This window comes from Diaphorina citri, unplaced genomic scaffold, assembly GCF_000475195.1.
Source record: "Diaphorina citri unplaced genomic scaffold, Diaci psyllid genome assembly version 1.1 scaffold192, whole genome shotgun sequence".
NCBI lineage: Eukaryota > Metazoa > Arthropoda > Insecta > Hemiptera > Psyllidae > Diaphorina > Diaphorina citri.
The window spans coordinates 187796-200350 of NW_007377629.1; the positions used below are offsets into that span (position 1 = coordinate 187796).

Consider the following 12555-nt stretch of genomic DNA (forward strand, 5'->3'; position numbering starts at 1 on the left):
GCTCTGCTATTAAGGACGTATCAGTGTTCTAGATCTAGTCAAAGTTCAAACAGATAGGTTGACTTTACAAACAGATCATCCAGAAGAGAACATATACATATAATGACAACTAATGTGAGCTTGAAAAAAATATTTTCTCTCTTGGACAGCTCTGCTATTAAGGACGTATCAGTGTTCAAAGTCAAAGTTCAAACAGATAGGTTGACTTTACAAACAGATCATCCAGAAGAGAACATATACATATAATGACAACTAATGTGAGCTTGAATCCTCGGTAACTTCAGTCACTTTGGTGCATAATTCTAATTTAATCAAAAAGAGTACAGGCTCTACAGGCGTTTTTAGTCTGAAAAGTCACCGATCTGCATACTTTGAATGATTTTATCGAAAAATTTGAGCTGAATTCCTAACCTTATACTCGAATAGGAAACAACAGAATGCACAATCAAGCTATTAGGTACCTACTTGAAAATTAGTTGCAGTCACAGGTAAATAAAATTATTAAACACAAAAATCGAATTCATATTCGATACTATTTCGTATCCAAACTATAGAGGTATGGACTGCCCGCCACCAATCATTTTGTTCATTTTTCATTAGGCAATTTTACTGTTAATTTAATAAATAAATTATTGTAAATAAATTTTATTTTTTAAATAAACTACCCTACATTATTTTTTTTCAATTACTCCTAAAATCAATTTCCACCCACCAAACTGTTCTTAAACAAAAAGAGACAAAAATAGTAAAAAAATTGGTTTGTTAAAATGAAATGTTGAAAAAGAAAAAAATCCCAGACTTATTTTTGTATGTTGAAAATTATTTATTACACTTTTTTGTAAGAGTAAAATAAGAAATATACCCTTTAAACTGATAAATAATAACCATTTGTAAATTAAATTAAACATTACTTTGAGAAATATAAATATTTTAAAAATATATCTGTCTTTAATTTTTTATGACGAGAGTATTTTGTTTTTATTTTTTCGTAGATAATATTCCTCACTTTAGGAAGGAGAGGAGAGAGATCATAACACCCGTTAATTCTCCTTTTGCTCTTAATGAATATTAAGTAATGTCGTCATCTCCACCAACTATGTAAAGTTGTGTTTTGGCATCTCCACTAATTTCAAGTCCACCCACTTCGCTCATTCAGTCCTTTTTAAGAGGTGCATATACAGTATACACATGACATGTACACACATACTCATGTACACAAATAGCGCACTGTTCACACAGAATGCTGCACTCCACATCATCAGATCTACAACACTTGGGTAGGTATTTATTCTTCTGAGGTGCATATTATTATCACGATTTTATCTCATTTTTTATGTAATACTGAAGAATATGGACAACCAATAAGGTTTTTAATAAAGTTTCAAAACTAATTTTAAAAGGAAAATTGAAAAGAAAAAAGAATATCACAGGTGCATATCACGATTTTATCTCATTTTTTATGTAATAGGTACTGAAGAATATGGACAACCAATAAGGTTTTTAATAAAGTTTCAAAACTAATTTTAAAAGGAAAATTGAAAAGAAAAAAGAATATCATGTTGATATTGAATGAAAAAGACACATCATATTATTAGAACAAACACATAATAATATATTATAATGATAATACTACTGCGGTCTCGGGTCTCAAAGCTGTACGACTTCTGTTAGATACAAGTTGTACAGACATATAAAAAAAAAGTACTGCGACGTTTTGGTCGAATTTTAGGCAATAGGATGTGAGCATTCTCACAAACAAGTCTTGTAAGTTTGAGAAGCGAGACCTTGAGAAAAATACACATAGAAAGCTATCATGACCAAGTGATTTTGAACTAGTTGAAAAACGAACTGTCTCGTTTGACCTCAAAGTAGACTTGGTATAATTAAAACTAAAACCAAATAATAATAGACAAAAATAATTTAAACAAATTAAATACCCGCGAACTCTATTCAAAGACACAAATCTTCAACTGGATTAAAATGACGCGACGCGACGCCCGAAACTGACGCGACGTAAGTGTATGGCTTGCGTCATCTATCCAGCTTTACAACCTTACATCTAGTTATATGTACGCTAGATGCTGATGTTTCTGTAATAAATAGGTACCTACAATGATATGGAATGTTGAAAATCAACATCGACAGGTCTGTACTCTATGAATTTGATTCAAAATGACACGTCAAACTTTGCATCCGACAATAACATGAAATCGCAAAATTCATTTCATAGTTTTAGTTTTACTAAACTTATTATTTGAACATATAAAAATGACTAGAATAGAATTTCACTGTGAACAAGATAGCAAGCTACAGAGAACTGCTCATGAACACAATGTAAAATACAACATAAGTTGAAAAATAGACTCGTTCATAGAAACTTGGAAAAACAAACACAACACAGTATTTACAATAAGAGAACAGTTACAGTTGTTTTCAAGAAGTGGCGGAAAGCAATGGTGCCAAAGTTAATCATAATATGGGTGAAGAAACGGTTCGAATCCCTATGTCCTGCCAGTACCAAAGAAGTAAACCTTTCTTTTGTATGACGCTTCAACATAAATAACAGGTCAACTCGCAAACGTGCGTACATTACTTTGACTCTAAAAAAATGGCATCATAACTTTCTTTTGTATGACGCTTCAACATAAATAACAGGTCAACTCGCAAACGTGCGTACATTACTTTGACTCTAAAAAAATGGCATCATAGTGAGAGAGGCATGGTACCTATCTCACGGTGTTGGAAGAATTAAATATACACAGAGTGAGAATCTTGAAAACAAAGTTTCAAGATTTCCACGAACAGTATACACATGACATGTACACACATAATCATGTACACAAATAGCGCACTGTTCACACAGAATGCTGCACTCCACATCATCAGATCTACAACACTTGGGTAGGTATTTATTCTTCTTAACAATCTCCTTGCTATCTAAAACAACCCGCCACTCATCTTCATTCTCTGTACGATAAACTTTCTTCAAATCTGTAGACAAAGCTGTCCTGTGATTGTGCTCAGTAGCTGTACGGATAGCTGCTAGAGCTGTGGTACGTGCATATTGGTACGAGATGATACGTTTGAATAACATCTGAAGTATCTTGACAACATTGCGTGAATATTTCTTGTATTTGGCGTCCAGTGTTTCTTGGATTTCAGTCAAAATTTTCTCAAAGTTAGGCACACTATGTATATTGATGATTTCCTTTAACATGTGTCCGCCCCATTCGTCAAAACAAGTCGTGTAGAATTTATTAAAATAAGTTAGGAACTTGGAGCACATGGTATTACTTTCCAGCTTAGCAAGTACCTTACTGAGTAAGGCATGTGCATCATGATCTTTAGGTTCTAATAACTCACACAGCTGATCATAGATCTCATCTTGAGTATCCTCATGAAATATAGTCGCTAGATATTTCCTCCACTCGTTGTCTATATAGCGAGGACATACCATGTGCTTTGATTTGGCATAGATCAAGTCTTTCCACATTGTAAATGCAGAAGGATTCCTATCCGTCATGAATATCTTGCTTTCAAGGTTTATCTTGTGAGTTTTCATATCCGCACGTAATGATTCAAGCATGACGTTCAACTGTGGATTATTTATTTTATTACTTACCATGAGGAATACAGGGAATGGTGTATAGAATTCATCTAGTACAAACAGGAAGGTTACATAGTATTTTATCTTGGGAATAGTCATTGAGGTCAGATAGACTAGAGTATCTCCACACTGGTTGAGCATCTTCCTCATGTGATCTGTCATGAGGATAAGACACACATCATAGGTGGACAGAGTGGCAGTCTTGTAACCCAAAGGTTTATAGTAGATAACTGGAGAGATGGTACCATTATCAGCACTGAGCTCTGCACACCATGTATCCAGGGAGGTGAAATCATTCTTTATACAAGTTTCAGGAATACCTGAAATACAAACAATATAATATAAGGACTAAGGACAGACCAAATATGTAGATGTATAAGATAGATTTAAATACACCATCCTTATACATAAATATTTGCAGAGTTCAAATCTTGTGAAAAAATACATGCGAGTAGGTATGTAAGGTACATATTATTACCTGTGACTTTGTTAGCCATACGTTCCTTCTCCATAACAAATTCGACATCTCTCTTGTTGACCAAACACAGTCGACTCATTGTAGAGTTTGCATCTGTTGATAAAATAAAAGCCCTTGTTGTTAGCTAACGCACCTACGGAGTAGAATTATGTTCGTAGAAGACTTTTATCCAAAGATACAAAACATCATAAGAACTAAGGATAGGTTTACAATAGGTACATATTTGAACTGTTTATCTTTTTTTTAAACTTGGATTTTCTTCCTTTACTTACTTATCTTCAAAAATTTTCCCCTTTACAAAATGTAGGTACATATGTAAACGTAGTTGCTTAAAGCTTCGGTCAGGGGGACCTTCGTTTTCGTTATCTTTTTCTTCTTCTCCTTCTTCACCTTATCCCGTTTATACAAGGCAGCATTTTCCAATCAGGTCTAATGTTTTGAAATTTGTTACGTGTTAATTCTTTTGCCCGTTTTTTTTTACAGAATCTTCCCATGTTTTTTTAAACTTTGTAGGCCTCTCCTTTAGAGCCATTAAGCGTGCCGAAAGGCGCGCGAACATCAAGAGTTAACACAAAATATATGTAAATAAATAATAATATATTCATTATACCAATAGAACCTGCATGGTACCTATCTCACGGTGTTGGAAGAATTAAATATACACAGAGTGAGAATCTTGAAAACAAAGTTTCAAGATTTCCACGTTTTTGGTCAACGTGACCTCAACATGAAGAGGAACGTTAACATTCAAGCAACTATGATTATTCTCAAGACAACATAAAAGAACTATGAAGATCATAAGACTATTAGGTAAGGTAAAGTAAAGCTAAAATTACACCTTCAATCTGAGTAAAAACTTGGATTTTCTTCCTTTACTTACTTATCTTCAAAAATTTTCCCTTTTACAAAATGTAGGTACATATGTAAACGTAGTTGCTTAAAGCTTCGGTCAGGGGGACCTTCGTTTTCGTTATCTTTTTCTTCTTCTCCTTCTTCACCTTATCCCGTTTATACAAGGCAGCATTTTCCAATCAGGTCTAATGTTTTGAAATTTGTTACGTGTTAATTCTTTTGCCCGTTTTTTTTTACAGAATCTTCCCATGTTTTTTTAAACTTTGTAGGCCTCTCCTTTAGAGCCATCAAGCGTGCCGAAAGGCGCGCGAACATCAAGAGTTAACACAAAATATATGTAAATAAATAATAATATATTCATTATACCAATAGAACCTCATGTACCTCTCAATCCCGCCGACAGACTAAGCTTATCAGCAATATCTGAAGGACTTTTGCCTTCCGACACCTCAGCCAATATAACATGTTTGTCCTCTTTGGAAAGTCTCAACTGTGCCACATCTAAATCATGCCCGTAATGTCTAGGATAAAGAGTGACACTTATTTCACCATGCCCAAGCTGCTTATAAATGATGGATGCAGTGCAGATAACTCCTGCCTTCATGGACTTTTTTGGTCTGCCATCTGTGGAAAACCAAGTGATATTGTGTAATTACTTCTCATGTTATTCTTCCTAGCCTTTTCCTATTTAATTAGGGCCTTACAGGTAGATCTATTGTGTACCTCTTGTCGTGGTAGATTCATCTCTCTCAAGTTTTGGTTCACATATATGATGTGACTGTTCCTATCCATTTTTGATTTACCTACTAGATAGCTGTTATCAATCAAAATCACCCTTAATTTTCGTACTGCGACGTTTTGGTCGAATTTTAGGCAATAGGATGTGAGCATTCTCACAAACAAGTCTTGTAAGTTTGAGAAGCGAGACCTTGAGAAAAATACACATAGAAAGCTATCATGACCAAGTGATTTTGAACTAGTTGAAAAACGAACTGTCTCGTTTGACCTCAAAGTAGACTTGGTATAATTAAAACTAAAACCAAATAATAATAGACAAAAATAATTTAAACAAATTAAATACCCGCGAACTCTATTCAAAGACACAAATCTTCAACTGGATTAAAATGACGCGACGCGACGCCCGAAACTGACGCGACGTAAGTGTATGGCTTGCGTCATCTATCCAGCTTTACAACCTTACATCTAGTTATATGTACGCTAGATGCTGATGTTTCTGTAATAAATAGGTACCTACAATGATATGGAATGTTGAAAATCAACATCGACAGGTCTGTACTCTATGAATTTGATTCAAAATGACACGTCAAACTTTGCATCCGACAATAACATGAAATCGCAAAATTCATTTCATAGTTTTAGTTTTACTAAACTTATTATTTGAACATATAAAAATGACTAGAATAGAATTTCACTGTTCGTACTCTATGAATTTGATTCAAAATGACACGTCAAACTTTGCATCCGACAATAACATGAAATCGCAAAATTCATTTCATAGTTTTAGTGGTAATAAATAGGTACCTACAATGATATTGGAATGTTGAAAATCAACATCAACAGGTCTGTACTCTATGAATTTGATTCAAAATGACACGTCAAACTTTGCATCCGACAATAATATGAAATCGCAAAATTCATTTCATAGTTTTAGTTTTACTAAACTTATTATTTGAACATATAAAAATGACTAGAATAGAATTTCACTGTAGAGTTCCCTCTATCAAACCTCGAAGAATTAACTGTGTAGCTTAGTGGTTAAACTGGTTAAGATGCTCACTTGGTAAACAGGAGGACGCGGGTTCAAATCCCAACCGAGACCAAGGCATAAAGTTATAATAATAGGTATGCTAGGTAAAAGTACAACAATAGTAGAACTTCCCAGTAAAGGGATTCGCTTTATTGTTTTATTCAAGCAATATGAACAAAGGATTGCGTAATATTAAACCTAATTGTGACCAGATGTGGGATATACAAGTGACTTAGATCTTACATTGGTGTACCTATTTAAATCTTTCATGGGAGGAGTTTAGTTTGGTAGAACCATTGCTCTAAGCTTACATCCAAAGCTTTGACCATTGACATTCGGAGAAACTTGTAAATATTGTGTCTCACCTATAACTTTATATTATTAACATGCATTAACTAAAAATTGGCTGAAGCTAACGATGTTTATGCTTCTCATGATATTCAAGTCTTCTTAATACTGAATACTTTCCTTGTACTTGAATATTAGTAGAGACAGACAGACATATAGTGATGTCACACATATCAAATACATCCGGTGGTGTACTGGTCAAGACGACTGGTAATCAGAAGGGCGTGGGTTCAATTCCATATTCCAGCCAAAGTATGGAACTTTATCCTCAACACTGTTTGCCAAGTGCGAGTCTTTTGTGGACTATGACTTTATTAGTAATGACTTTATTAGTAATATTGATGTTGTTGTAACGATTGTACTTTTGTTTGTTTCACAGGAGTGGTTCTCCCGACAACAACTTGTGATGTTAGTGTTATTTGTCTTAATTTTCTTTGAGATATAGATATTATAGATCTTACACATTTACGTATAATTACTTACTATGTGCCTAATCAAAGTTCCTAATTTATGAAAAATACGAATAAAGAAGAAAATTGCACCCACATTTGCGTCGACATTTTAGACAAGCGACAATAGTTCAAACTGCATTCTACATATTTACGATTAACATTTAAATAATAAACAAACATATCGATTTTCTACTTATTAAAAGTGAAAATGAGTACAGAAATATAATTATTACTATGGGGGTGATAACCTTCATTTTTTAGTGTGGAAGGTACATGCCTAGTACTCGGTAGGTACTCATTCATTGCATTTTTCTTTTCTAGTAAATTTACTGAGATACATACATAATTAGTTAATAGGTATGTATGCGTCAACTCAGGTGATAACTGATCAATAGAGTTTCACCGAATGAATAGATCAATTAAATTCTGATCTCTTGATTCTCAAATTGACCCCACAACCAATCGGGTGATAACTGATCAATAGAGTTTCACCGAATGAATAGATCAATTAAATTCTGATCTCTTGATTCTCAAATTGACCCCACAACCAATCATCTGAGTAAAACTGAGGAGGTAAGGTGAGAGATCAAAGAGTAAAAAAAGTACAAAGCCCTGATTCTAGGCTGCCGTCGGCTACATTATGTTTCATGAGTAAGTTAAAGAAGAACTTTATGGAAATACACATGAGGGGGGTCTGAGTAAAACTGAGGAGGTAAGGTGAGAGATCAAAGAGTAAAAAAAGCACAAAGCCCTGATTCTAGGCTGCCGTCGGCTACATTATGTTTCATGAGTAAGTTAAAGAAGAACTTTATGGAAATACACATGAGGGGGAAATCCCAAGCTGTATCATGTAGGCTGCGAATTTTAAGGACTCTTTAGTCCTATGATGGCAATATAAACAAGGTATACTCATATCCCGATGCTAAAAGAATGTGACTTGTATCGTTCTTCCGGTTTAGCGGATGCAAGGTTTCAATACCTTCAAGCAACCTTTATTATGGGGAGAGTTGAATTTGTTTTGTATTTCAGGTCTCAGCGTTCTAACAACTCTCTTGGGAATTGTTCGCTCGACTTCCGTCTGTTGATCAGGACTACTGCTCACTCTATCTCCTAGATCTGCTGCATTATATTCACTACATTCTAATTTGATAACTTTATCTGGTGGAGGTAGTGCTTCGTCAGAAGTATGAATAACCACTTGTTCAGAAGGAGATTCAGATTCAACCTTGGTTATTTTCTCTGGTGGAGGTAACACTTCTGCAGATTGAAAAGTGTTTGTTTTTTCAACTGGGGATAATGCCTTAGTTTCAGATACATACTTGGTTCCTTTCTTAGACGGAAGTAATGTTTCAATTTCAGGTTCAGAGGTTTCTTTCGTATTTTCACCATAGCTACCAGTTTCTTTTGAACTTGGCTCGACTGCTCTCTGAGATCTATTAGGTATTTGAGTTTGTCTACATTGAACAATTTCCTTCGCATTTGGTCTTGTCTGACATATATTTTCAGAGACATTTTCTGCAATTTTCCCTTTCATTGGTAGTGGCTCAGTTTTTTTCGGAATATTCTCGTTTGTTTTGCTCATAACTAGCCCCTCATTTTCTTTCTTGAGGTAATTTTGTTGACTGAATTCTTCTATTTTTCGTTTCAAAGTAAGAGGTTCACGATGTTCAAGAAGTTTTACAGTGACAGGACCTTCTGGTTTTGCTACCACTTTATCATCCGGATTGTGTAATAGCTTTAATATGACTGATAACTGATTGATAATACTTGGCTTGTTAGTACTAATAATATCACCTCTCTTATCCTTCTCATTCTTGTAGACAAAGTGTCCAGCATTCACCTTCTGGATGATTTTCTCAATACCTGCCTTGGGGTCTTTGTGTAGAGGGATGAGGATCTTCTTATTCTGCCAGGAAAGTTCAATATCCCAGGATGCTATGGTAGTGGCAGACACATTGTTAGTACCAGATGTTTGAACTATTAGTTTACTAGCAATGTTATCCGTTGTTGATATTGTTGGACATGAACCACTAGAGTTCTTCTCACAGGTATTTGTATCGGATTTGTTCAATTCATTTGGTTTGATAGTTTCAGCTACTTTTGGTTTACTCGGTTTAACTACTTCTTCACAGGTATTTGTATCGGATTTGTTCAATTCATTTGGTTTGATAGTTTCAGCTACTTTTGGTTTACTCGGTTTAACTACTTCTTTTTGGTTCACACAATCTTTCCACCTTTTTCTTTCCAGCCCTTTTCTCCCCCTCACTTTAAATCTCTTGACTCGTTCCCTATATAACTCTCATCAGTCTCATCTCCTCTTTCAATTGATATGACCATAAATTAGGATTCATGACACGTGCTTTTCACTAGGATTTCAACCAACTTCTTATGAAACAAGTTCACACAATCTTTCCACCTTTTTCTTTCCAGCCCTTTTCTCCCCCTCACTTTAAATCTCTTGACTCGTTCCCTATATAACTCTCATCTCCTCTTTCAATTGATATGACCATAAATTAGGATTCATGACACGTGCTTTTCACTAGGATTTCAACCAACTTCTTATGAAAACAGTACATGTAGGACAAGTAGAGTAGATAATGGTCTGACTATGCGATGAGCTTGAAGAATGGTGAAAAACTCACCTTTTTTGGTTTCGCGATATCCACTTCTGCTACAGTACATATAACTGGAACATGTGTTTTTAACAGGGTTTGAACGAGATCCTGTCCTCCTCACAAATAGACAGCAATTCTCTTGCTCATAATTTTCTTTCCATTTCTCATACTCTAAAAGAAAAAGAGAGAGAGAGCAGAAAAATAATTAGGTACATAATACAACACAATACTTACACAGCAATTTAATAAGACAGGACTACAGGAGCTATGTACATATTAGAAGCAGAAAAATAATTAGGTACATAATACAACACAATACTTACACAGCAACTTAATAAGACAGGACTACAGGAGCTATGTACATATTAGAATACAAAGTAGGTACTCAATAAAAGAGCAAGTTGCAGACTACCTACATATATTATTTATGTGCTGTCTAATTCTAAGATTATTAGTACATTGAATATGACCATTTCAGTGCTCAAAATAACCACAAGTATCATCAACTGTTTAAAATGAAGGTAAATGTCGTACATAATTATGTAATAGTATCTCAAGATAATTTGACAAATACTTGAAATGATGATTTCCAGACATGAAGAACCAATCGATAAGTATGGGATAGAGCACCACTGGCTCCTAGCCACCAGCTCTTCTTAAACTTAAGTAAGTAAACATTTATAGGTAGATAAAGTGTGTTAACATTTGTGTTGATAAAGTTATAACACTAAATAATACATTATGATTTTTACCTGCTTGAGAAACAAATGAAAGTTTTCTTCAGTAAACATTTATAGGTAGAAAAAGTGTGTTAACATTTGTGTTGATAAAGTTATAACACTAAATAATACATTATGATTTTTACCTGCTTGAGAAACAAATGAAAGTTTTTCACAAGTCATTTCAAACAAATGTTTCTTCTCAAGATGATCTCTGAATATTTTGACAGATGAAAACCTCTCCATACAGCCTGGCTCATTGCAGGCAATTTTTCTGAAATTCAATTAAAAAATATTTCAAAATAATAATACTCCTGAAATTTACCTGAGAATATTTTCTACAAATAGCATTTCTGAGTTTTTCACTATATCTTCTTGATAGTCTTACTTACTTATGTACTTACTTTTCAAATATTTATTACTAGCAGGTTACCCGTGCTTCGTCATGGTTTAGAATATTTTAGTAAAAGAAAATGTCTCCGTCAGTAGGAATCCTCACCAGAAAGAATGCTACCGTTGCACTACGCGCTTTTGGCTTTACACCTTTTAGAAAAAACGGTCGCGCTATGCGCTCCCTATTGACTTCGCACTTCTATAGAATATGATCGTGCTACGCCATCTTTTGGCTTTACACCTTTTAGAAAAAACGGTCGCGCTATGCGCTCCCTATTGACTTCGCACTTCTATAGAATATGATCGTGCTACGCGCTCCCCATTAGCTTCACACTTTGAAACAATACGGTCGCGCTACGCGCTCCTCACTGGCTTCTCACTTTGAAAGGATGCGGTCGCGCTACACGCTCCCTATTGGCTTTGCACTTTGATAGAATAAGGTCGCGCTCCACGCTCCCTATTGGCTTTTCACTTCGAGATAATACGGTCGCGCTACGCGCTCAGTAATGACTAAATAAAGAAAAAAAAGGGGGGAATGGATTTGAAAAATATTCCCTGATATTCAATTGATAATTATTCATACACAGTTGTAAAGCTCAAAATATTTTTCTTTCAATCAAAGCAAATGCCAATGTTCAATGGAGGAAAAGTAAAAACATAAAAAAACATCTAAAAATGAAGCTAAAACTCTGCTGGAGGAAAAAGATTCTCCTTGCTTTGAGTCCCCTAGTCTCTACTCCCTGTGTATTTCTTATGGGACATTTTGGCTGTCAGAAAAGGCCCATATCTTGGGAACGGTTTGGAATTTTAAAGGTCTGATTTTTTTTTGGTATATACAACAATTTTACTGGGGGGTCTTCATTTACACTTTTTTGATATCTATCATAGTTTTCTCTAAACAATTCAGACAGACATACATACATGACCCATCCATATTTCTTTTTTATATATATAAGTAGATTATTATTATTTACATGGAGGAAAAATATAATGCAAGTAGGAGGTAGGCACAAAGGACATTTTTTTTTTTTTTAATCTATTAATAGGATAATAATTCTTTTATGAACCCTTATTTTCCTACATTATCTGTTTTGATGTTTTAAAAATGTTGTTGTCATTGTCGACAACTTTTTACTTATCCTTTACTTACTTTTTTCTTTATCTTGCCCTAGTCCTTAGTCTCATTTTAGCAGTTATAAATCAAATATTATGAGAAACTTACAATCTCTTTTCTGATGGTTTGACACCAACATTATCATTCAATAGACCATCTTCTTCGGTGTGTTCTGATTCTTCAAAGTCTTCCGTTATATCATAAAAAGG

At 34.5% G+C, this 12555-nt stretch overlaps 1 protein-coding gene and 1 long non-coding RNA gene across 2 annotated transcripts; both read right to left on the reverse strand.

The window, feature by feature from the left end:
- Positions 1-2831: 2831 nt before the first annotated feature.
- LOC103505744 lies at positions 2832-4164 on the reverse strand. Its single transcript, XM_017442561.1, has 3 exons — positions 4086-4164; positions 2893-3927; positions 2832-2851 (listed from the first exon to the last, which is right to left on the reverse strand). Exons 1-3 carry the CDS (start codon positions 4162-4164, stop codon positions 2832-2834), a joined length of 1134 nt encoding a protein of 377 aa, XP_017298050.1.
- A 1621-nt stretch (positions 4165-5785) lies between these two features.
- LOC113465980 lies at positions 5786-6656 on the reverse strand. The gene is made up of 2 exons (XR_003390540.1): positions 6480-6656; positions 5786-6188 (listed from the first exon to the last, which is right to left on the reverse strand). It is a non-coding gene; the product is annotated as an uncharacterized LOC113465980 (long non-coding RNA).
- Positions 6657-12555: the final 5899 nt, after the last annotated feature.

Bases quoted from the DNA above. Each gene is read 5' to 3' on its own strand.
- LOC103505744 (XM_017442561.1), bottom strand. From the start codon at position 4,164: ATGAGTCGACTGTGTTTGGTCAACAAGAGAGATGTCGAATTTGTTATG. The intron at 3,928-4,085 runs GTAATAATATGT...TTTGTATTTCAG, and splicing joins TATGGCTAACAAAGTCACAG to GTATTCCTGAAACTTGTATA. The intron at 2,852-2,892 runs GTAGATCTGATG...CTGTGTGAACAG, and splicing joins TAAATACCTACCCAAGTGTT to TGCGCTATTTGTGTACATGA.